Source organism: Staurois parvus, unplaced genomic scaffold, assembly GCF_062004578.1.
Source record: "Staurois parvus isolate SC_StPar_1 unplaced genomic scaffold, SC_StPar_1.0 ptg000375l, whole genome shotgun sequence".
Taxonomy (NCBI): Eukaryota; Metazoa; Chordata; class Amphibia; order Anura; family Ranidae; genus Staurois; species Staurois parvus.
In genome coordinates, this window is record NW_028318171.1 from 453,070 (window position 1) to 480,523 (window position 27,454).

General features: G+C 41.5%; 1 protein-coding gene across 1 annotated transcript in view; it reads right to left on the bottom strand.

The window, feature by feature from the left end:
* LOC149456118 (transcription factor ETV7-like) overlaps positions 1-25,154 on the bottom strand; it is a 49,889-nt gene extending 24,735 nt beyond the window's left edge. Inside the window, exon 1 of the mRNA XM_089685406.1 lies at positions 24,854-25,154. Coding sequence (XP_089541532.1) covers positions 24,854-24,901 — 48 coding nt within the window. The 5' untranslated portion in view covers positions 24,902-25,154. The remainder of the gene's footprint in view (positions 1-24,853) is intronic.
* Positions 25,155-27,454: the final 2,300 nt, after the last annotated feature.

Here is a 27,454-nt window from a genome sequence, read left to right on the forward strand (position 1 = left end):
ATCCAGTCTGATATGTCGCTCAGTAGGTTTGTGATTCGGGTGTAGACTGAGGGGGTGAGGTGGGGGGTTGAGAGATAGATTTGTGTGTCGTCGGCATAGAGGTGGTAGTTGAAGCTGTGAGAGTGTATGAGTTGGCCAAGAGAGGAGGTGTAGATGGAGAAGAGAAGGGGCCCGAGGAAGGAGCCTTGAGGGAGCCCAACAGAGAGGGGGAGTGAGGGGGAGGTGGTAGCATTATAGGTAACGCTGAAAGAGCGTTGTGATAGGTAGGATGAGAGCCAGGAGAGAGCACAATCTCTGAGGCAGAGGGAGTGTAGTTCTTTGAGGAGGAGGGGGTGCTCGACTGTGTCGAAGGCCGCAGAAAGGTCAAGGAGTAGGATCACTGAATAGTGGCCATTAGCTTTGATCCCACCCAGGATTCTCTATCGCAAGTACTTGTATCAAATATTTGGCCAGAGGCCAGTTCTCAGTTTTTAGCTTGTTAGGGATGGTCATAGGGGGACAGAGGTGCAGGGCTGACTTGAGGAGCATCCAGGAAAGGAAGTACAGTAGGTATTAGGTAGAACATTTTGGATATTCTGAACAGATTGTAAACTTATATATATGTTTAACTCCCTTATACCACAGTAATTTGTTTCTGTATTTCCTCATTTATTCAATAACAGAGTAAACTTGGTCACCCAGTCCACCCCCCCCCCCCCATACAAAATGGGTGTTGAACTAGATTATCTGAATCAGAAGACACAACTGAACAAATGAACAACCAGTTTAATGCTACCCCAAGGCAATGTTTAAATAGAAAATGTATATTCAAAAAAGAAGGTAAATATTTAGCCCTCCTGTCACACACCAGTCAATATTGATCCAATAAGGAGCAGTCAACCACCATAGTCTCTGAATCTGACACTTCTGCCTGTGAGTGTTTAAACATCCACCAGGTCCTAAGCATCCATCAAGGTCACCATGTGGGTGATTGGGTCCCGAGCAGTTGGTTTTTCTATAAGAATGAATAGAGAATGTGGTATGTATGCATGAGAAAAGCAAAACCCTGCTGGATTACAAAGAGGGTTTATGACAGCTAGCAGATCTCAGAAGGAAGGCTAGGAAGGGGTGCTGGGGGAATATCCTAATAAGAATTATTTACCAAAAGTACAGTTATACTTTTTTAGTGTGGATATCAAGTCCACAGAAGACTGCAGTAATATGCGTCAGATACTATTTTTTGCCATCTGTGTGTGAATCTCATCTTAGTAAAACATTTTCTTCTGTTTTTTTTCCTTTTTATGGTTTGTACAGATCTGTGAATTGTGATAAGACACAATACTTTACAATGAGTAGTATATTGCGTTGTGGTGCACCCCAATGCACAACTTAAGAAGAGGCCAATATACCCAAGCTGGAGTGCTGTGTTTGCAGTGGGTCGCGTCCACTGCCAGCCTAATCAAAATGAATGGACTGCCTTAATGCTGCGTGCCTTACCACATAACAATGTTTGTGCTCCAACACAGAGCATAGTGTTCGTAGGCCCATATAATTTGAGTGCATGACAATAACATTAGCATACTGCCTATTGTTGACAGTTATGCCATTTACATCTTGGTGTAGTGCTGTGCAGCTGAAACATTCTGTATGCTTGTGTATGTCATTTTGTCCATAGATATCAGTAAAAGACATGTTGCAGTAAACATTAACAAAGGAAAGTGAGTTCAGTTATAAAAGTCTAAAGTTCACTGCTAGTTCAATGTTCAACTCAATTTTACTCTGAACTGTAATAATAAAAGCAAACTCTATGTAGCACTGCCCCCTAAGGAGTTGCTAATGTTTTGGGTTCCCCTATAGCAGGCATGTCCAAAGTCCGGCCCGCGGGCCATTTACGGCCCGGGGACCGGTTTAATACGGCCCTCCAACAGCCCTCCCTGCTCTGTGTAATGTGGCCCTCCCACGGCCCTCCCTTCTATGGCAGACAGTCTTCTGCTTGAGAGCAGAGGGCAGTGCGCATGCCTGACTGCGGCGCGTTCTCCCTGGTCTGTGTAAATGTGGCTGTCGCACGGCCCTCCCTTCTGTGGCAGACAGTCTTCTGCTTGAGAGCAGTGTGCATGCGTGACTGCGCCGCGCTGGGAGCTACAGAGGGCGGTGACGTCAGGGCCGGGCTTCCAGCGTGAAGTGTGTTTCTCTTCCCCTCCCGGCTGCCGAGCAGAGACTTCAGCTCCAGCTACCTTTTTCACCCTTCACATTAGTGCAGGTAAGTTTTTTTTTTATTTATTTTCAATACATTGTGAAAACTCAGCTGTCAGTTGATCTTAATGTTATGAAATGAAAAGTATGTCGTTTGCAATTGTCTTGGCATAAAATAATTTATTTGCATTTAATTGTAATGGTTCAAAGAATGTTCGGAAAAATGTTCGGCCCTCCACCATGTTCACTTCATCCAATCTGGCCCTCTTTGAAAAAAGTTTGGACACCCCTGCCCTATAGTCATGCACAGCTAGGCAACACATATCTCCACACAGACTTGCATTCAGAAGTCAGTAACCAGTCCTTGAGCTTGCTTTTTTGGATTTATTAGGGTGGTTTCAACTTGGATATGGTAAGGGGTGTACAGGATGCCCAATGAGAAACCGAGGAAAACTTCCTGAACTATCTACAAGTGGTTACAGCAAACTTTTGGAGAGCTATCCAGCACCTCCTGTAGTACCACCACAGAGCCTAGATACTCCTTGCAGGGCATCCAGTGTCTGCCACATAAATGATGAAACAGTCCTGGGTGGCAGGTTAACCCACTTTCCCACTAGAGTGCCTCCTTCCCCTTTCTGGCCCAGGGGGTGCAGGTCTACTCACTCAGTCCTTCTCCTGTGCTGCTGGTGGGTCGGTGGCTGCTACCAGGCTTTTAGCTGGGCCGCTCCTACCCTGCTGCAAAGGTGGTTCTCGCTCTGGGGGCCAGTGAAGTTCTGAGATTTCATCCTTCCAAGCTCCACTGCCTGTTAGGTGAGCCCTTTCCATCTGGGCCCCCCCCCCCCCAGGCTCCTTCCTGCAGCCACACTCCATCTTCAATTTCCACCCAAACTCTCCTCCAACTCTCGTGCAGCTGAGCATGTTCAGTTACTCTTAACGGTTGTCCCAGCCCCTTGCCAAGCCTCCTGTTGAGGATTGGCCAGGATCCTTCAAGAGCACAGACCAGACACTCCTCAGATCCACCCACTGCACCTAGATCTTTCTCCAAAGTTCTAGAACAGGGGGAAATTCCAGAGGGCTGGTCTGCAGAGCCTCTCAGCTCTGACCACAATTGGACCCCTGCTAGCTGTCACTCCCAGGATGCTTATCAGCCCTCCTAGCTAACAATTGAGGTCTAGCTCCCCCTAGTTGACTAGGAAGGTGCTACATTTATTTGAGAAAACCTTAATAATGTTAAAAGCAAAGTAAAATGTTGATTCTAAAGACCCTGAATGATTTCCTTTTGTGCTAATACAACTAAAGTAGTGTTTTGGAACATCTTCACATCTTCCTAGGGCATGTCCATAAGGTTGCAGTTACCAAGTACAAAGTACAGTGCTTGTCATTTCATATTATTCTGTTCTTTAGCAAAAGTCAAGATTCAAGTACTCTCATAGTCAGCAGTATAGTCTAGGAGTTTAAGCTGCAACCCACACTGTAACATTGCTGTTTACATGGAGACCAGTGGCCCTACAGTAGGGCCACTGGTCTCCATGTAAACAGCAACTGTGCATGCTATATACTGAGAGCTTAAAGCGGTATTAAACCCAAAAACAAAAATGTAATATATTGCAGCTTACCAATTTTTAGTTGTGGTGGCTGCATTAGTTTACAGCTCAGTTTAAAGCACTGGAGAAGCAGGCAGGTAGGAGCCTTTTATTGCATAATAAACATTACATGTCTCTTCTGCAGTAAAAACAAGCCTGCTCTCTATGTCTTACAGAGGGAACTTCAGTTTCACTCTAACAGACCAAGCTGTCCAGCAAAAATGGCAGTTAGAGGGTTAGGATAAATCATTTAGCACTGACAGGGGTGCTTACAATGGTCAGATTTTATTCATTTATATAAAACCTTTATCCCAGAAGGGAACAAAACTGCTGTAACTGCTTGAATTGTGTTAGCTGGAGTTCAGCTTGAATTTTTTAGTTGAGTCCATTTAAATCTTCTAGTACATCTAACACTACCCTCTCCCTAGACTGACAGTGTTGCTGTCCAAAGGTGTCTCCATCACTCCTTCATCCAGAGTTGGGACAGGATTTGTCTTGCTGGCTGGATCACCATGAGAATAAAATACAGCCTAAAAGAGAGTACTAAGACAGCCACCACATTTAAAGTGGCATTAAGCCCAAAGCTATAAAAGGTAATATACTGTATCACAGCTTTCTAACCATTAGATGTGGCGGCTGCATTCATTTTCTTTTCTTAGGCTTTTTTCTCTCTGTTTTCACCTGGTGGTCTGGCCAGTAGTACACCTCCTGTATTAGAGTGCCCCCACGTTGAATGAAGGAGCACAGGGAGCATTTTTTCAACAGCAGCAGTGTTAATCTGAGGGTAGGGGGTGTTAGATGTACTAGTAAATTTAGATACACTAACAAATTGAAGCCAAATTCCTGCTAACACTTTATAGGTAACACTGTTCAACAGGTAAAAAGTTTTGGGCATAAAATTAGCTAATCTTACATAATTGTGGGGTGCTGAAAACGAAAATGACCCTAAAAAATGTTGATTGGCTCTAGTTTCCATGATATATTCACCCATCTAATGACGTAAGCCATTCAAAATTATGATGCAACTTCAGCTGCATATTGCGCAATTGATACTGGTGACCAATAGAAAATTGCATGTATACTGAGATGATGCAATATTAGCCTTTAATTGCATCACTTCACTGCATAAAAGCTGCAGTATCTGTAGCTGATTGTAGTTCGACAGCGTCTTTACATTTCGTTTTATGCTTATATAGGCTACTCAGTAATGCCTCGAACTTGTGTGAATAAAGCAGATAATTTCTGCTATATCTGCGGTGAAATAACTTTTATCTCACAAAAAAGGAGGATAACAGGAATGATTAAGAAAGCCTACAACTTGTATTTTGGCTGCAAGATAGGAGACCAGGACAAGAGCTGGGCACCACATATATGCTGCAATTCTTGTGGGACGGCACTGGAGCAATGGTTGAATGGAAAAAAGGCATCTATGCCTTTCGCTGTGCCAATGATTTGGAGAGAGCCAACAGATCATGTTAGTAATTGTTACTTTTGTATGGTGCCTCCAACAAAAGGGCTAAATAAGAAGAAAAAGTTATCTGTGCACTATCCAAATATTCCATCGGCAATACGTCCAGTTCCTCATGGAGAGGGGCTACCAATTCCTAAAGCACCAGAATCCTTCGTGGTTGAGTCAAGTGAGGAAGAACCTGAAGCGTGTAGTCATCAACCGTCAACCTCACATGACCCAGACTTTCTTCCATCCACACCCACTGAACCACACCTCATTACACAAGTGGAATTGAGCGATCTTATCAGAGACCTGGATCTTCCGAAGAACAAGGCAGAGCTTTTGGGGTCAAGACTACAACAGTGGAATCTCATATCAAGTGATGTTCGTACGTCTTTCTACCGTCATCGTCAGAAAGATCTGATCCCATTCTTCGTCCAGGAAGGTGATATTGCTGTATGTAACAATGTTCATGGTTTAATCTCAGCAATCGGCGTATGCTATGATCCCGATGAGTGGAGGCTGTTCATTGATGCTTCAAAGGCGAGTCTTAAAGCTGTTTTGCTCCATAATGGCAATCAGCTGCCGTCAGTTCCAGTTGCTTACGCAGTTTCAATGAAAGAAACGTATGAAAACTTGAAAGAGCTTTTAAGGTGCATCAACTATGATGAACATCAATGGTCGATTTGTGGTGACCTGAAGGTGATTGCTATCCTACTTGGACTTCAAGGTGGATATACTAAGTACTGCTGCTTCCTCTGTGAGTGGGACATTCGTGCGAGAGAAATGCACTATGCCAAAAGAGACTGGCCATTACGCCAGTCATTGCAGCCTGGAGAAAAAAATGTTAACTATCCAGCACTTGTAGACAGCAATAAGATCTTATTACCTCCATTACACATCAATTTGGGATTAATGAAAAACTTTGTTAAGGCAATGGACAAGAATAAAGCAGGTTTCAAGTACCTGATTAGCAAATTTCCAGCACTTAGTGCTGCAAAAATAAATGAAGGAGTCTTTGTTGGGCCACAGATTCGTAAACTTATTCATGATGATGAGTTTCTTTCTCTGTTGCGTGGAAAGGAAAAGGCTGCCAGGACAGCATTTGTATCAGTGACATCAAATTTTCTTGGAAGCAATAAAACACCAGACTACAAGAAAGTGGTAGAAAAACTCATCCAGACTTACAGAAATCTGGGTTGCAACATGTCTCTAAAAATTCATTTTCTACATTCGCATCTGGATTTTTTCCCACCAAACTGTGGAGCAGTGAGTGATGAACACGGAGAGCGCTTCCATCAAGACATTGCAGCTATGGAAAGAAGATATCAAGGTAAATGGAGCCCATCAATGCTTGCTGACTATTGCTGGACAGTTGTAAGAGATAGCCATTTCCTCGAATACAAGAGAAAAGCCAAGAGAAGCAAAACCGACACAAACTGAAGACAAAACTAGTGAGAATCCTAAGTATTAAAATGATTCAACTTAGCTTATGGCTATAATTTTTCTTGGTAATCCTATGCAATATATTATGCCATTTAGGCTTTGTTATGTAGTCAATATCACTTGCTTTATATTTGTGGAAAGACATCTATCTATATAATTATTGTGCATTATGTAGTCATTACGCCTATAGTAGAAAACTTTCCGTTTACAGAAAAACTAGAGCCAATTGACAAATTTCATTGTTATATTTGAACTCAGAATGTGAAATTCATTAAGAAATGGATCCTTTTGTTTCCAAAACTGGCAAAAAATAAAAATTTGTTGAACAGTGTAATTACAGCAAACAGTTTTACATAAATAAATACAATCTGGCCATTGTATGTACCCCTGTCAGTAGTAAATGATTTGTCTCAACCTCATAACTGTTACATCTTCAGGAGAACTCTTTCTGTTAAAAAAAACAGACTTACTGGCCAGATCACCAGATGAAAATAAAGGAAAGGGCCTAAAAAGAAAACTGATGCAGCCATCACATCTAGGAATTGGTTGCAATATAATAAATTGTTGTTTTTGGGTTTATTACTGCTTTAAGGACTGGTAAGCTGCACTATAATATATTTTGTTTGAGTTTTGTTTGAACTCTGAAATCTGTGCCCCAAAAGCAGAGGGTAAAGGATTTGTCACCAACAGTATCTCCACTATCCCTTTCCCTATTGCTGATTAACCATGCCTTGTTTGTCAGTGGGTTTCTGTATGGATGTGTTCATTATGGTAGAAGGAGAGCTTTACTTCCTCATGTCAACACTCACATACCAGGAAATATACTGCAATATTTCTGAAGTGAGTGAAGACAATAGGTACATTTAAGTGTAATTTTAGACATTACCTATAACATAGCAAATCTTCACTTTTGAGTTCAGGTCTGCTGTATAGGCTCAACACCTCCGAATGCATTACAATGATAGGTGGAAGGTTTTTGGGATCAGAATGGCATCACATTTGACACCTAATGCCTACATCTACAGTAGCCTTTTAGCAACATAAAAAAATGAATATTTCCTAGATGGCATGACTGATCATTTATGAGCTGATACAAGTATAAGGAAACAACATATCTAATTTTAACAGAACTGAAGACATCCTTGCTCTGCTTGGAAAATGACATGTTAAGTATGTAGCACTACCCCCTTGCTGAAGTTTGGGTCCCCTATAGTCGTGCACAGTCAGGCAACACTCATTTTCCATACAGGCTTGCATCCCGGAGACAGTAACCAGTCCATGAGCTTGTTTTGAAGTTTTATTAGGGGTTGAACTTGGATGGGGTAGGGGGCATATGGGATGCCCAAAGGGACAGCCTCTCTGAAACTATATACAAGTCTCTTCAGACAGCAAAAATTCTCTTTCGGAGAGCTAGCCAGCATCTCCTGTAGTACCACTCCAGACCCTAGATGAATTTGCACCTTCATACCAGGTCGGCGATTGGGTGTGGTTGTCTACTCGCAACCTCAATCTTCGGGTGCCCACACCCAAACTAGCTCCCCGTTTTGTTGGTCCTTTTCACATTCTCCGCAAGGTGAATCCGGTGGCCTATGCCCTTGCCCTTCCTCCTGGGATGCGGATCTCCAATATCTTTCATGTATCCCTATTGAAACCTCTGATCTGCAATCGCTTCACTACCTCTCTGCCTCGGCCCCGTCCCATCCGGGTTGACGGTCATGAGGAGAATGAGGTGAGCCGGATCCTGGACTCTCGATTGGTGCGCGGTCGATTGCAGTTCCTGGTTCATTGGCGCGGTTATGGTCCCGAGGAGCGTTCCTGGGTTCCTTCCGCGGATGTCCATGCTCCTGCCCTCCTCCGCGCTTTTCATGCCCGCTTTCCTCAGAAGCCTTTTGTTGAGCCGCGGAGGGGGAGGGGCCCTTGATGAGGAGGTACTGTCAAGGTCCTACCTTTTCCCAGAGGTTATGTTTCTCCATGTGCTGGCATCCATGTTGGATTTCTGCAGAGCATGGTGGGAATCTTTTATGCCTTCTGGTCTCTGAGGTCCATCCCCCAGTAACCAGTCCATGAGCTTGTTTTGAAGTTTTATTAGGGGTTGAACTTGGATGGGGTAGGGGGCATATGGGATGCCCAAAGGGACAGCCTCTCTGAAACTATATACAAGTCTCTTCAGACAGCAAAAATTCTCTTTCGGAGAGCTAGCCAGCATCTCCTGTAGTACCACTCCAGACCCTAGATGAATCCTCTCATTATTCAGCTGTACTGGGTGAATCCCTGAGCAGGGGATCCAGTGCCTGCCACTGTGGTGTGAAACAGTCCTGGGTAGCAGCTAATACAATTTCCCATCAGAGTACTCCTTCCCCTTACTGGCCCAGGTCTACTCACTCAGTCCTTCTCCTATGCTACTGCTGGGTGTCTGCTCTCAGGCCTTCTGCTGGGCTGCTCTTTCCCTGCTGCATAGGTGGTCCTCACTCTGGGGGCCAGTGAAGTCGCAAGTTTTCCTCCTTATTTTATTTATTTCAGGTACTTATATAGCACTCTCAATTTACGCAGCGCTTTACATATATATTGTACATTCACATTAGTCCCTAACCCTCAAGTGGCGTACAATCTAAGGTCCCTAACTTACATTCATATATACACATGCTAGGGCCAATTTTAGCCAGGAGCCAAATAACCTACCAGCATGTCTTTGGAGTGTGGGAGGAAACTGGAGTACCCGAAGGAGTGAGCCACTGTGCTCACTCCTTCCAAGGTCCTCTGCCTGTAGGTAAGCTCTCTTCATCCAGGCCCCTCCCAGGCTCCTGCTCTCCAGCCTCTTAATCTTCCACACCAACTCTCCTGCTGCTGAGCAGGCTCTGTCACTCTTAAGGGCTGTCCTGACCCCATGCCAAGCTTCCTGTTGGGGATTGGTCATTATCCCTGAAGAGTGCAAACCAGCCACTCCTCACTCCCTCCCACTGAAGTTAGAATTTTCTCCAAAACTCCCTCTGACTATTGTACCAAGCTGCTTTTTTAACAATTGAAACTTTAGCTCCCCCTAGCTGACTAGGAGGGTGCTACAAGTAAATAATGACAACAATCCAAACAAAGCAAAAGATGTAATCTGTTTTAGGTTAGCCACTGTCTCTGTGAGCACAAACTCCACCGTTTTAACATGCAAATTGTTCTCTTATGCATAATTAGTTGTAATTGGTTATAATGGTAATTCTTTAAACAAGGAAGTTTGTTCTGTTCATTGGAAAGTAACGAGAAATTAATTCTATTTATGTGCCTGAGAAAAAATACTGCAAATGACAAAATATATAAAAGAAAAAACTTCAAATGCAAATAAAATAATAATCGTGAGAAAATAAATGTACAGCAGAACTCATTAAACTGTTGTATCTATGTGTTTTTATGTCCAAATGTAAATGTTATTGTGCTATACCTTTACATTAATTAAACATATATACATAGAATCCCTTAATTGTGATCCAGTGATATGAAAGTTTCTTCAAAACCCCTTGAGACTCCACCACCAATATATAAAATGACAGCCTCTTACCAGATGATCACACCTCGGAGCGTCAGAGGTCAGTTCATGTACAATGTAAATGTCTTTGGGTGATTGGGAACCATAGGGCACTCCAGAAGAAATCAAAGGAATTCAACTGCAGCCAATACCTTCACTCAGCATGTGTCAGGATTTCACCAAATGAAACAACAAGCTCCATAGTATAAAACAGCTTAAGGTACTCACATTAAACAGCAGAGTATATGAGCTAAACAACCCAGCCTCTGCTCAGTGCGGCATTGTGATGATGCCAGCACAGGCTCCGCCCTGACATGTTTCATCCCAAAAGACATTCTCAAGATGTTTTCTTTTTTAAATGACAATATATACTGACAACATATTCTAACTGTTTTGGTATCCAAAACCAAAGGGTGCAGACAAACTGGGACAAAGGTATTGGAATAGAGAATTGCTGAATATACTTAAAGCAGAGCTCCACCCAAAAGGGGAAATCCCGCTTTAAGAATTGGTCCTCTGCTCCCTGTTAAGGATTGGCATCTTTGGGGAGTGGATACCCAAAATTGACAGGTACCCGCTCCCACTTCTGCTGTGATCGCCTAGGCTATTGGAAATGGAAGTTGTCCTCCCTCCCCGTAATCTTCTGGGACACGTGACAGGCCCCAGAAGACCATTCAGCGCTACTCACGCATGTGCAGTGGGTAAGCTGTCACAGCCAGGTGCCCACACCGAAGGTGCCGGTGGTGGGAACACAGGACGGCCAATAAAATGGGCTGCGTGGAGGACACTGCAGGATCGAGGAACAGGTAAGTGGCTGTGACTTTTTTGTAGCTCCTGACTTTTATTTTTTTACATTTTCACTGGAACTCCGCTTTCAGGTCTAAGTGGTCCAGTGTTATTTTTGGGAGTATCCAGGAAGGAATGATTAATGTTTTTTTGATACAACATGAATCAGGCAACACTTCTCAAATAAGTAGCCTTCTTGAATCAGGAGCTTAACGTGTATTTAAATGTGATATATTGCAACTTACCAGTCCTTAGATTCAGTGGCGGTATTTGTTATGATTGTTCAGGTAGAACATTTTCAGCAAGTACAGAAATACCTATTGATCTTGTCATTTCACGTGAGCTGCCGAACCAGCAAAAACAATCATATCTCTCTTCTTTAAACTATTAATCTCATCATTCCAAAATTAAATGGAGATGAACAATGACACACATGTTTGAAGTCCTGCCTGTGCAGCAGACAGACAGTGTTTTGGCCAGGATTACCAGTGAAAAATAAATGGAAAAAAAGCCTAAAAAAAACAAATGGAGCCGCTACATATAAGAACACATAAGCTGCAATACATACAATTTTTTATGTAGCACCCTCCTAGTTTAGCTAGGGGAGCTAGACGCTATGGTTAGTTAGGAGCTGATTAGCGGCTCAGGTGAGATAGCCAGGATAGCCAGAGGGGTCAAATTCTGGTCAGGGCTGAGAGACTTAGCAGGCCAACCCCTCTGGAAAATCCCCCTGCTCTAAGGCTTTTGGAGGAGGGACTTGGAGGCAGTAGGCGGATCTGAGTAGTGACTGGCTACACTCTTGAGGGACCTCAGCCAATCTCCAACAGGAGGCTTGGCAAGGGGCTGGGGCTCCCTTAAAAGTGGAAGAACCTGCTCAGTAGCAGAAGTGTGGTGGCGGGAGAGAGTGTGGAGCAGAAAGATGTGAGGCCGGAGGAGGAAGGCTGCCAGGAGGCCTAGTGGGGTGGGGCCTGCCTGCAAGCCTGGAGCTGGAAAGGAGGAAAACTCACGACTCACTGAGCCCCTGAGAGAGGACCACCTGTGTAACAGGGAAGGAGCAGCCCAGCTGATAGGCCTGGTAGCAGCTGCCATCCCACAAGCAGTACAGGAGAGGATCTGAGTGAATAGACCTGCACCACCTGGGCAGATAGGGAAAGGAGCACTCTGGTGGGAAACTAGATTAGCCCTCTGCTAGTGGCTCATTGCTGCAAATCAGAAACTAGAAATAAGAATGATCTCTATGAGATCCTGATAAAAATACAGTGCAGAAATAGTCCTGAAAAGACTATATAAGTGCTCAAAGGAGGGAACCCAAGAATGGTCCAAGTGATATTAAAAATAAAAATAAAAAAGTCCAATGGGGACTATTCTGTAAATCAAACAATAACCATAAACGCATGTGTACACATAAACGCAAATAACAAAAAAATACATATAAATGTGTTATATAGACACATACACAAACGCATGTGTGATGGTGTACAAATAATGTCCCAAACGTGAATCAATAACTTTCAGGAACAACGCATGTCCCTCAAATGAAAAATAAAAGAGTCCAAAAAAATGGTGTTTGAAAACACCTAATCTTCCAAATAACACCCATGTTCAAGTGGATAATAACACGTATCCAACAGTGGCTGAATTGTGAGCTCACCTCAATGCTTTGACCTACTAAGGGACAAAACGCTTTTGGATCATTAACTAGGATCCTCCATGCAAGAGACTCCTCAGGTATGGCGTCCCCTCTCTCCACAATGGTCTCCCCTCACGGACAGGTAAAGTGGCAATACAATACTCTCCAGGTAAGATATGGCCAGTTATCTCATTAAGACGCAATAAAAAGCTTCCATAGCATAATACTGTTTATTTAATGAGAAAGATGTAAAACCAATTTATATACACTCACATTCTCCAATTCTTGTTCAGAGCATTAGCATAGTAAAACCTCATGTCTCTGGGTGTAGTACATGGGTGTAGCAAGATGGCGTCTAAAACCGGACGTACGTCACAGCGCAGCCGACGTGTTGCATCGCATTGTCACGTGACTTCATCAGGGCTCATCAGGAACGCAGTAGTTCTTTTTTTTTCCCCAAAGTTTTTGGAAAACGTATTTCCTTACAAAAAGTTGTCAATTTAATAAGATACTTCTTACACACAGTATGTACATACTTAGAGTTACACCCAAAAACACATTCCACTACTCCTCCTGAGTGTAGGGATACCACACGTATGAGACTTTTTCAATGTTTGGACTGATTATGTACCGGGCTTTGTGTCCTGTGTATCATGAAAATCAACCAACATTTTATAAAAAACAGTGTACTGTAATGCTTGCCTCTGTACAAGTGGTCAGGGAATCCATCATAGTGTAGCACAACCTATAGCAGTCCCCATTCCTATAAACCAAGCAAGCCTAACCTACATCTGTGTGGTTGCCTCCAGGAATACTATGTTGAATTGCCAGGAAGTACAGGAGGCTCAACAAAGGGTGAACAAAAGAGTTCCTGTGGTTCCAAGAGTACAGTTGCCTGCAGGGGATAGCCAGGACTAGTGTTTTTCAGGAATGGTGGGATCTGTAGGTGGGTCAGTTCAGGTGGCAAGCAGAGATATGGTCAATAAACAGGCCAGGGACAGTACATGTGGCAGGCAGTACAGATGGCAGACAGGGAAACTGTTGCTGGATGCACCAATCTGGTGACACTGGCACTAATGTAATGTCAATCAGGAGCACTGCTGCTGATGTACACTGGTCTGGTGACACTGTGACTGGTGTGGTTAGCAATCAGGAACACTGTTGCTGGCTTGCATTGGTCTGGTGATACTGCGACTGGTGTGGCAGGAATCAGGGATGCTGTTTTTGGTTTGCACAGGTATGTTGACACTGGGACTGGTGTGGCAGCAATCAGGAACACTGTTACTGGTTACGCTGATCTGGTGACACTAGGATTCATGCGGCAGTGACAGAACACTGTTGCTGGTTACACTGGTCTGGAGACACTAAAACTGGTGTAGTAGTGATCAGGAACACTGTTTCTGGCCTACACTGGTCTGGTGGCAATTAAGAACACTGTTGTAGGCTTACACTGGTCTGGTAGCAATCAGGAACACTATTGTCACCAGACCAGTACAGCCATCAACAGTGTTCCTGTATCGCTGCCGTAAGGATTACAGTGGTCTGTCTCATAGATACAGTCCTTACATAGTCCCAGATCATAGACTATTAACCGCTTATGTATAAATTTCACACTTCACCAAGTAGTACACCTAAGGTAAATGCAAAACCAAGCAAATCATTCAGCAGTCATAGGTCATAGTAGTATTCATACTTCATCACAACAATGAATCATCTTTGAGATAATCCACTCTGTTACAGTCTTCCATTTTGCATGTCATTCAAAAGGCAACAATGGAACCTAAGCCATGCTTATGCCAGGAGATGTATTGAAAAAACAATACCGCTAGCTGCTGCAGTGTGTTTCGTCACCTGTATGGCAGCTATCTCAAGCCAAGCAGTACTGCTGTATGTCGCATGTGTACATGTGGTTTTAAATAATATAGGATGGTGCCACACACTAGGTGTATCCATGCATGTTGTGCCGCAATGCACATAAAATCACAGCTTAAGACAATACCATGATGCACAATACATCACAGCGGATGTAACACCACAAGGCACATGGCATCACAATGCACACACTACACATGCATCACATAGATGGCCATAACTAACTAACATAGCTAAATAAGAAACCACACAAAAGCCACCTAAGTTGCTGTCAGGGTGCAGTCATTGGAATTCAAAGCAATGCCACAGCATTGCATTAATAGAGAAAATGAAAACTACTTTCCGATCTAAATATGTCTTTATCAAATTCTTCCTCTCATTTAATCCCATAGATCAAATTCAGAACCCAGGAAAAGGAGGATTTAATGTCATCAATATGTTTGTATAAAGCATGGCGAGCTATAGGTGATGAAACATTTACTGAAGAAGTGTCCAGGACATGGTTTGATATTCACATTTTAGATGAATGTGTATGGGAGTCACAGTTTTTCCTTTTGGTAATTGGTCCCCTATAAAAAGTATATGTCTATATATGATAGAGGGTGAAGGTGTCAAAAGTTTAGATATAACTATATCTTCCCAGAGCCAATGCCATTGCTGACAAAAGAACTTGAGGAGATGAAAGGTGGTGAGAAAACAAATAGAAGCTTGCTCTGGTTTGTTATTCTTAAATTGTTAATTATGCTAAAGTGTAGGAGTTTTTGCTCTGTGACACAAATTCCTAAGATATTTGTCTGTATACCCCCAAGCCTTATAGAATATGTAAACCCAACATTTCATATTCTTCAGTGTATAATAAATCATTCAATAAATATTGTGATCAAATAAAGTCCTCCAAACAATACAGGAAAATACATTTAACCAAAATTAATTTCAAACAAAATAAGTTCAAATAAAGCAATCCAAAGGTGCAATGACTAAAAAGTTTCCATCACCAATATTATTCTTCCAAGTGTAGAATAATCTTTGCTCCAAGGTAACCACCACCACCAATATGAGAAAACGCACTTACCGGAAGTGCATGTCTAGCTCACTACAAGATTAGGCAAACACAGCTTGTAATTAATTCTTCCAAAAAGGATCAGTCCACTTTAAGGCTTATTGAATCTGTGCTGTAATTATTATTTTGTTATATGAGGTTTATACTGTATATACTGTATATTTATAGCTGCTGGTTATTGGTAAAAGAATAAGTTCACAGTTTTGCAATATAATTTTCTCACAATCTATTATATTCATCAGCGCCAAAGGGTTTCTACATTTCATATTTCTGATTTGTGCCTATTGTTCAATGTACTTGTATTAAAAAATATCCTGTTCTCGTTTCAGCTAAGTGCCACCCTGAATGTGTTTTCTGCTCCAGAGGTATAGGGGGTTAAAGTTTTCCCTGGCCCTCTCTCCTCCCTTTTGTTTGATATGCTTAGATACAGTGGGGCAAAAAGTATTTAGTCAGCCACCAATTGTCCCACTTAAAAAGATGAGAGAGGCCTGTAATTGGCATCATAGGTAGACCTCAACTATGAGAGACAAAATGAGAAAAAAAATCCAGACAATCACATTGGCTGATTTGGAAAGAATTTATTTGCAAATTATGGTGGAAAATAAGTATTTGGTCAATATCAAAAGTTCATCTCAATACTTTGTTATATATCCTTTGTTGGCAATGACAGGTCAAACGTTTCCTGTAAGTCTTCACAAGGTTGGCACACACTGTTGCTGGTATGTTGGCCCATTCCTCCATGCAGATCTCCTCTAGAGCAGTGATGTTTTGGGGCTGTCGTTGGGCAACACGGACTTTCAACTCCCTCCAAAGGTTTTCTATGGGGTTGAGATCTGGAGACTGGCTAGGCCACTCCAGGACCTTGAAATGCTTCTTACGAAGCCACTCCTTCGTTGCCTGGGCGGTATGTTTGGGATCATTGTCATGTTGGAAGACCCAGCCATGTTTCATCTTCAATGCCCTTGCTGATGGAAGGAGGTTTGCACTCAAAATCTCACGATACATGGCCCCATTCATTCTGTCTTGTACATGGATCAGTCGTCGTGGTCCCTTTGCGGAGAAACAGCCCCAAAGCATGATGTTGCCACCCCCATGCTTCACAGTAGGTATGGTGTTCTTTGGATGCAACTCAGCATTCTCTCTCCTCCAAACACAACGAGTTGTGTTTCTACCAAACAGTTCTATTTTGGTTTCATCTGACCATATGACATTCTCCCAATCCTCTTCTGGATCATCCAAATGCTCTCTAGCAAACTTCAGACGGGCCTGGACATGTACTGGCTTAAGCAGGGGGACACGTCTGGCACTGCAGGATCTGAGTCCCTGGTGGCATAGTGTGTTACTGATGGTACCCTTTGTTATGTTGGTCCCAGCTCTCTGCAGGTCATTCACTAGGTCCCCCCGTGTGGTCCTGGGATTTTTGCTCACCGTTCTTGTGATAATTTTGACCCCACGGGGTGAGATCTTGCGTGGAGCCCCAGATCGAGAGAGATTATCAGTGGTCTTGTATGTCTTCCATTTTCTAATTATTGCTCCCACAGTTGATTTGTTCACACCAAGCTGCTTGCCTATTGCAGATTCAGTCTTCCCAGCCTGGTGCAGGTCTACAATTTTGTTTCTGGTGTCCTTCGACAGCTCTTTGGTCTTCACCATAGTGGAGTTTGGAGTGTGACTGTTTGAGGTTGTGGACAGGTGTCTTTTATACTGATAACAAGTTCAAACAGGTGCCATTGATACAGGTAATGAGTGCAGGACAGAGGAGCCTCTTAAAGAAGAAGGTACAGGTCTGTGAGAGCCAGAAATCTTGCTTGTTTGTAGGTGACCAAATACTTATTTTCCACCATAATTTGCAAATAAATTCTTTCCAAATCAGCCAATGTGATTGTCTGGATTTTTTTCTCATTTTGTCTCTCATAGTTGAGGTCTACCTATGATGCCAATTACGGGCCTCTCTCATCTTTTTAAGTGGGAGAACTTGCACAATTGGTGGCTGACTAAATACTTTTTTGCCCCACTGTATCTTCAGTGTATTGGAAACTCATATGCAACTAGTTTGTAGAGGAATGTTCCTCACCATTGTTTTTTCTTGCAATGTCATGTAAACCTGAAAATTCTTAATAAAAATTAAGTGAAAAAAAAATGTTCTGTTCTCATTGTATTGCTTCCATTGTGTGAAATCCCTGGTGTTCCTGCCAGTCCTTCAGCTTTCCTATTACAAATTGACCACACTAGGCACGAGCACAGCGTGGTCAGTTCTGTAGCTGTGCTGGAAAATCAGTGTGCACTCACCCAATGATCACACACCAGTGTACTGCTGTTACTCCTCCCTCAGCTCTTATGCAGATGAGAACACTGGACACAGCGCATTACTGATCAGTGTACCGGCCCACTACCGGTACCATGTGATCGCTGTGACCAATCACAGCAGATCACATGAAAATTGTAAACAATGAATGGCTTCGATTCATGCCATTCATTGTGTACAGTTGTGTAGCTAGCTGTGATTGATCACAGTGATCACATGGTACAGATAGAGCCAATCACAGCCCATCTGTACCAGGTGATTAGGTATGGCCAATCACAGCTAATCACAACAATACACACTGAATGAATTGATTTCATTCAGCAACAATGGTCACGTAAAACAGTGAAATTCGCTTGTATAAGCAATCATATTGTGTAAAAAAAATTCCTGATCACTTCCCCAGAGTAGTACAATGTTACTATGGTAACACTGTATTGCTCTGGCTAAAAAAAGAAAACAAAATTGAAAAAAATGTTATACCAGTTATGCGATGACTTTGTACTGCATTGGTGACAGTATGTAAAAAAAAAAGTGAAAAATAATTTTTTTAAAAAAACGTTATTTTCCAAAAAACTGACAAAAAATTACGACAAACTACAACAAAACATGCCATGCCTCCTACTAACCACCTTGGACTGTCTGCTTTCCAAAAAGAGTCATTTGGGGGATATTTACTGTTCTTGCATTTTAAGGGCCTCAAGAAATGAGATGAGGTCGTCAGTTTTTGTTTATTTAGCAGAAAATAAAACCGCCAGTGGTGATTAAATATCACTAAAAGAAAACTGCATCTGTGTGAAAAATGATTTGGGTACAGTGTTGCATGACTGTGCAACTGTCATTCAAAGTTCAACAGTGCTGAAAATTGGCCTGGGCAGGAAGGGGGTAAAACTGTCCAGTATTAAAGTGGTTAAAACAAAACCTCTGCTATGCAGAGCCATAGAAAGCAGTGTGCAGCAGCTGACAGGGGAGAGAACTGTACTGTTTGCATACAGTTCTCTCCCCCGTCAGCAATCACTGGGAGTAATCACAGGCTGGGACCCGGTGATTGACAGCCGAGGCCGCGAATGGCGGCACAAGTAAGGCACATCTGCGGGCTGCACACTCCTCCAACCCGCAACTGCAAAATCATGTATATATACATGATTTTTGCACACCCTGCCGCCCTGTAGCAGTATTTCTGCTATAGGGTGGAGGGGAAGCGGTTAACTAGGCAAGGTTGATGTCAGTTGACCTTCCACTTGGAGGCTGGGAAACCTGAGAATCCAAATCCTGTGAGAATGTGCTCCTGCGCAGTGTAGGAATGGATTCTGGCAGGATTTGAGGTGCTTACTATTCCTGGTATCCTGAAAGAAACATCACTATCATATAAGCAAGCACTGGAAACCATGGTTTACAGTTAGAATTTTTTGGGTTAACATTAATATTTTTTATTCGGTAATTGGGAGCTAGGAAATACGGGAAATAAGCAAGGTCTGTGTTAAGAATGTCCTAAGAATAATTGCAGCATTCATTTTCTTGTACTAGACCTGGCAAATACCAGATCATGCTAAGGCAAATTTTATCTATAATGTTATCTATGATGTTTTAGTTTTTCTTAGGAACCTTGAGGCAAAAGGGTCTGTTCCTTTTTTTACTTTCCTAATGACAAAACAGTTATTCTGATTTCCTTTAAAACAATGAACTGCTTCTTACTCAACATGAAGGACCTTATTTATATATTGTAAATACAGGAGATTCCAGTTCATACTGTATTTGCACTGATTTTCAAGCAGTTAGAACTATGTTCAAGTTGGCTTTAACCACCACTTGCAGACCACCTGTAGCAGTTTTACTGGTGCAGGGTGGCCGCTCTGCGCAAAATTACACACACACATATATATATATATATATATATATATATATATATACACATATACATATACACACATACACGTGATTTTGCACTTCCAAGGTAAGGGGCACGCGTGTGCATCCTACCCATGCTGTCATTCGCTCCTGTAGGTGTCAATCACCAGATCCTGGCCAGTGATTCATGGCTGGGACTTGGTGATTGGCTGAGCAGCTGACAGGAGAGAGATCCGTGAGTGTAAACAACACAGATCTCTCTCCTGTCAGTGGGGATATGCTGGTTTTTATCTCTGCAAAGCGGGGAGATAAAAGCCAGCATGTCCCCTAGTAAAACAGTACACAGTGTAATCACTCCCTAATACACCAATAAGCCTTTGATCGCCACAGATGTTAACCCCTTCCTGCTCAGTGTCATTAGTACAGTGTCGGTGCTTTTTATTAGCATTGATAACTGTATTAGTGTCACTGGATGTGTCAGTGACAGTTAGTCAGTCCCCAATCGAGTGTCAGTGTCAGAATGCCTGCTGTAAGTTGCTGATCGCCGCCAATACTAGTATTTAAAAAAGAAAAAAAAATCCACTACATATACTGCCATTTGTAGACACTATAACTTTCATGCAAAAAAAGGAAAAAAATATTTTTTGGGTTTTTTTGTGTTTTTTCATTTATAGCACAAATACAAATCCCAGTGATGATCAAATACCATCAAAAGAAAGCTCTATTTGTGTGAAAAAATATAGTATAAATTTAATTTGTGTACAATGTTGCATGACTGCACAATTGTCAGTTAAAATAATGCAGCGCCGTATAGCAATAAATGGCCTGGTCATGAAGGGGGTAAATCTTCTGGAGGGCAAGTGGTTAACATATTCCATGCAATATTGAAACTTGTCCTATTTTCATTTTGCCACCAGAAGGCACTATTTTCATTTGCAAGATTGACTGTTTCAGCCAGATTCCAAGGTCTGTTTATAGTTCAGCTAGTTTGATACACTGACATAAAAAATAATAGTGTTCAGGCATAGCTAGATCACATTATCATCTCTGCTACAGGTTCATATGGTCTTAAAAATCTAGTTTTAATGTGGTTTTATACTAGCTGCCGTACACTGTAAGGGAGATTTAGTAAAGCTGGTGCACACAGAATCTGATTCAGTGGTACATAGTAGCCAATCGGCTTCTAACTTCAGCCTTTTCAAGTAAGCTTTAACAATAAAACCTGGAATCTGATTGGTTTCCATGCAGAGAATCTCCCCCCATGAGTGCCCCAAAAAATGAACATAAATTAAAATATGATGGAGTCTAAGTGCCCAGGTTTAATGAGAGCGTATCTCCTGCTAGAAGATATTTGTTATTAAGCATTAAGACCCCATTCACACCTGAGCGTTTTGTAGCATGAAGCTCGAAGATCCAAAACGCTCAAGGAGAAAAAATCAATATTACTCTGTGGAGATGGTTCACATCTCCACTCCAAGTCATCTTAAGCAGAATGCCTAAAGCACAAAAAGGTTTTGGAGCTACTTTTGTAGCTCCATTCGAGGAGATTGACGCATTTTTGGCGCATTTTAATTCCCATAGAAATACATGGAAACATGCAAACTGAGCGTTTTCATGCGCTTTAATGCATATTGCCACGCGACCAAGAGTGTTTTTCTGGCATGGAAAACCATGGTAACAATTGATGTCACAGATTCAATTTTTTTCTATTGGTTAAAAGAAAATGCCAGAACTCAAAAAGCCCGAAAACACCTGAACAAATCGCAAATAAACGTTTACCAATGCGCATAAAAACACGCAAAAAAATGCACAAAAACGCTACGCTGAGGTGTGAATGGGGCCCTAGAGAAAAGGAAACTAATAATTTTATCACTCCATAAAAAATGGAATGCAAAAACAAGACATCTTTGTTATCTAGTAATTATGACAAGCAAAGGCAGATCTTAGATCTTTCATCAGAATTAATTCCAATTCGTATTTCCTCTTTACTACCATCTAAAGCAGGGGTCTCCAGGGGTCCCATGAGGCCTTGCAAGACTCTGACAGCCACAGGCAAGACTCCCAGAGGCAGAGGAATGATGGGACTTGTAGTACTTCAACAGCTAGAGGACCATAGTTTGGAGACCCCCGAAAAAGAAACCCTGCTGCTAGACCATACAAATGACATGCTCTCTAAAAGAACACATTTAGCGCTTACCTTTTAAAACTTTGCGCTCTTTCAAGAGCTACAGGAAATGCTGGAATCTGACGCTTCAGGGTGTGTCGGATAACAGGTCTGGAACTGTGGTTTCTTCTATGGGCTGTTACATCACCACTGTGTTGTACTGATGTAGCCGCCAGCAGGAGGAACCATTCTAACAACAGGGCTGCGGTAAAGAAGACTGCTACTAAGGAAGAATGGCAGTAGCCATTTTTCAGAAAATGCTGTTTCCCGGGTTGTCGTGATGATCTCCTGATTATGCAGGGAACTCCTGATTATGGCCCACAGGCTGCACCCAATTCAATACAAGAGTTTATCCTGAGTGCAGCAACTCTCTGTGAAAATACCCCGCCTAGTGTGAGTTGGATGCACTGATCTGTGTATCATATTATGCACACTGGAGCATTCACTATCAGCCAGCCATGAACAACCCCTCCATGACCACCACCACCATGGTTGGTTGGGGTGTTCTAGCAACCAATGATGCGATTGCCCCACCGTCAGCGTTTACCAGAGTGCTGGGCTTTCTTCATCCAGACCTGCTTTGCCTCCTGCCTTCCACTCTGCTCTTCTGTCATCTGAAATGTAAAGGGACACTCTGCTTTGATACACATGGAAGTAAAGGGGGACTCTGCAGGGCACACATAGATGTAAGGAGGGCTCTGCTGAGTACTCCTAGATGTAAGGGGAACTCTTCTGTGCACTTCTGGATGTAACGGGGGACTCTGTGGGCATTCCTGGATAGAAGAGGGAGCTCTGATGGCCACTCCAGGGTGTAAGAGGGGACTCTTATGGGCATTCTGATATAAGGAGGGGCTCTCCTAGGCACTCCTGGATGTAAGGAAGTACACTGCTGGGCACTCTTGGATGTAAGAGGGGACTCTGCTGGGAACTCCTAGATGTAAGGGGAACACTTCTGGGCTGTCCAGGATTTAGGGGGGACTCTGCGGGAATTACTGGATGTAAAGGGGGGACAGGAGGAAAATAAATTTAATCTCCAAATACAGAAGGATTTCTTCCTCAGTATAGCCGGCTCTGTGGGTAAAGCACGACAACCACAAAGAAGACCATAGTGTAGTACGTTTCTGTAAAAAGGCATGTAATTTATAAGACATATATACTCACATAGTAACCAATAAAAAATGCAATAAAACAACGACAGAAGTAATAAGTGAAGAGTAAAATTCTGCGTCAGATTGGCATTGGAGTGCTGACGTCACCTGACTCTTCCCCACTTGTATCGTCACGCACCATGTGACTTCAGGGGTGACATGCGCGGGTGGTATATATGGCCAACAGATTCCTTCAATCAAGCTAACAAGAAAACTACAGCTAGAGAGGAAATGGGGAAGGGGCCTAACTCACAACAAGAGAGGACATCTAGTGGTGGAAAAAGAAAAACTGCACTGATATGTAAAAAGGCAATCATTACTCATAGACAGAAACGGCCATAAGGAAAAAATGTGTAAGTGATAAAAAAACAACCAATAATTACTACCTAATGGGCCTCCTTAAAAATGCATGATGATGACCTAAAAACTGATAAATAAAAACATACAAAAATGTATGAACAATATATATGTAAAAAATCAGGATCAGAAAAATAAAACATTTCCTCATAATCAAAAAGCAAAAAAAAAACAGAATAATGTAATAAATACATATAATGATGAATAAATATTGGTGCCAAATAATAGAAAAAAAGGGGGCAATGAGGAAAAAAACCCAGAAAAGCGATAAAATTAATAATTACTGATGAAACAATTGGTATCAAAATCAACATTTAATCCTCTAGGTACAAAAGTCTGGAGCTCATAAATCCAACAGGACTTTTTTTGGCTGAGGACCCTAATTTTATGGCTGCTTCGCCAGTGTCGATTATATGCTTATATGCTGGGCCAGTATTTCTTAAAAAAACTTTCTTCCTTGCTATATTGAGCATTATAATCCAGAATAATGGGCAAAGTCTTTCTTTGTGTGTCCATCTTCTTATCTATTAATAGAGTGTCCCTACTCATTGATCCCACCTCTTTAATTTTCTCTCCTATAAATTATTTATCATATCCTTTCTCAATGAATCTATGACCCATTTGTTATGCCTGTGATATATGTTCACTGTGGTGATTCACGTACATTGAAGATTTGTAGCACTGGGAATCTGGGTGCAGTCACCTGTAGGAAGATGTTCCACTTATTTTGACACTCTGAAGAATTTACTTTTCATCATTTTTTGTGGACTTTTGTTACATTTGAGTTTGCCTATAGACTAATTGTCTGTTTATAGCAGCGCAACACTTTTATTTCAGTCATTTAATTATGTAACTATGTATGTATGAGGAACACTGCTGGATGAAAGGGGACTCCGTTGGGCACTCTTGATAAAACTGATTTTTTTTTTGGCCCGTGACTATTTGTAAAACATACAATGTGGCCCTCGTACCTAAACATTTGGAGACCCCTAATCTAGTGGCTTCAGTAATAAATCACTGACCTGGAACAAGTATGCAGATTTGAAGTTCTTACGTCACTCTAAATTTCCTGATACGTGTACGTGTTCCAAGACTGTCAGAGAAAATTACATACAGAAAAAGCCAGAAAACTAGCATTTTAGAAGCCTCTCAAGTACAGGTTTCCTTTAATGAAGAAAGTATTTACTGTTTAGTAAACATCATTGCGGAAGATCCTAAACCCTATTTCTTCCTTACATGTAATCAGATACGTCTTTGCATCTGCCCAGTGATTCCTTTGGCCCCATAATAACATATTGTTTTTGCAAACCAATAAAATAATCCAAAAAATGTTCCACAAGTCATATTTAAGTGTTAAAGTATCATGTCCGAACAAGGAAAGAACGCACGTATTAACTGAAGAGCTGCCTGCTGACAATGCAGTTTGCTAGACATAATTAATATGATCAAATCCATATTATATAATCATTTAAACAGAATACTTTGTGGCATCGTGGTTATTGGAAAGTCCATCGCACTTCTTACCTTATAACCAACAGAAATTGGATAGTTGCTTGTTTTTGACAGGTCCATAGCTGATTACAGAAGACAGAGGAAATGAAACCAGACTTCAGTGCCACTTGCTCCCTGGTCTTTAAGTACAGTTGGATAAGCCACTGAAATTCGAGAATGAACGTTATAAAATAAGAAAAATATGTTTAGTAACTTCCTGTCCGGTAAATTATTTTAGGAGGATATCCAATGTCCAATGCCAGGAACAGATCTGAACCCCCGTCAGAGGAAGCTGTACAATTGTCTGTTCTCTAAACTGAAAGTAAATATTTCCCTGTGTTACAGGATTGCTAGAAGTGAAAGTGACTGTGACCAAGCTAAAACTTAAGAGACGGAAGTAAGGGATATGTGGCCTAGAATATATCAGTAATAAAAGAGACTGCTACGAGCTATCCAACCCTGTGAGTAAAGAGAATGAAAAGAGATGTAACTACAGGGACACCTATATTAAATACAGTATATATATTGATCTGGAGATCCAACAGATAGAATAACAAAAAAAAATACAGATGTTAAGCTATGTTACTAAATTAGATGTGTCTTGATTATATGTATCCCAATACAAAAAATCATAATATTATCAAAACTAAAATTGATATCTGTACCAACATCATAAATTTAAAAAAAAAAGAAATAAAAATTCAGAGGGTGACTCCACTATTTCAAAGTGACACAATAAATAAAAAATATCAATTAATAAATCAATAAACATAAATGTGCACAAAACAAGTAATTACTGTATATGCAGGAAGGTTCCACCACCATTGCAAATGAGGATTTACGTTTATTGATTTTTATATAAATTTTATAACAGAAACTAAGAAAAATTGTTTTTTTTTTCAAAATTTTCAGTCTATTTTCGTTTGTTAGGCAAAAAAATGAAAAACCCCAGTGGTGATTAAATACCACCAAATGAAAGCTCTATCTTTCACAAAAATATGATACAAAAATTTTGTTTGGGTACAGTGTTGCATGACCGCGCGATTGTCATTCAAAATGCGACAGCACTGAAAGCTGAAAATTGGCCTGGGTAGGAAGGGGGTGAAAGTGCCCAGCATTGAAGTGGTTAAAGATTATCTTCATTCAAACCAACTTTGAAAGAAAAAGACATGAATAAGTTCTAAATCCTAAATAATCACACACTGCCTCCATTCTGCTCTCTTTGTATTGTTTCCTTTGTGTGATATATCTGGTGTTCCTGCCAGTCCCTCTGCTTTACTATTAAAAACTGACCACACTAGGCATGAGAGCAAATGTGGCAAAGTAGCTCATGGAGCATTTTGGCAGGTTGGGGGTTTGTACATTTTTACCGCATGTTTTGTGGTGTTGCACATTATGTGCATCACAAAATGTGTGTTTTTTTTCCATGTTTGGAGTGCTGTTAACAAGTAAAAGTTTTTCATGTGTACTGGGAATGCACAGAAGTGCATGCAGCCTCTCTGTAAAACCGTCCTGGCGTTTAACAATGCCCCTTTAGGATTCTTTCCACTGTTAGTGCAATCTGTCCACATTTGATGTGGCCACCTTGGAGCTGTATGCAGCCAGCCCATAGAAGTGTATACAGACACAGCAGCTGCATGGACACAGTCAAATGTCAAAGTTTGAGATGCAACTGTGTCTGTGCAGCTGCTGTATCTGCATACAGGCTCAGCACAGAGGGAAGGTCTCAGCGCCCATCCGAATGAGCCACAAATCTGATAATCAACGCACATGAGCTAAACGCCTGTAGAAAGATCGGGAAAGAAAAATAAAGGAGGTGATGGAGCAGGTATACAGATTAGAACAGGCACATAAAAAGAGACAGGATACAGAGGTTCAATCGAAGATTATACTTAAAAGAGAAGAGTTAAAAGATCTACTGGAACAGGAATCAAGGAAAATCTTCAATAGGGTTTCAAAGGAAAGATATCAGTGGGGGAATAAACCAGGAAAATATTTGATTAAAAGACTTAAGGAGAAGAAATCAAAAAATTATATTGAAAAAATTAAAGATGAAAAAGGAGAACTGGTTTACTTCATCACTGATATTGCTGAAACATTCAAAAAATTGTATAGTAGGTTGTATGATGTAAAACCTAAGAACCAAAAGCTACAGAGGAAGAAAAGAGGGAAACAGCAGGAATTTCTAAAGGCAGCAGACATGCCAAGAATATCAAAAGAAAAATTAGTATCGTTAGAACAAGCGATCTCCCAGGAGGAAATTAATACAGCCCTGAAGAATACAGCAGGAGATTTGGAGACTTATTGGTCCCTACATTTTGTATATATATGAACGCCATAGGAGAGGGAATGGGAATAAGAGCAGAATTGCTGCAAGTGTATATAACGATCATCCTAAAAGAAGATAAGGATAGTTCACAATGCGCTAGCTAGAGATCTGTATCACTACTAAATACAGATACAAAATTGTTTGCAAAGGTGCTAGCTACAAGGTTAAAAGAGCTGATGCCGGAATGGATACATTTAGATCAAGTGAGTTTTGTCCCAGGAAGGGAAGGGAGGGATAGTGGTTTATGAACATTGCTTCTTTACAGAAGGCAAAGAGAGAAAAGTTACCACCAATTTTATTGTCGA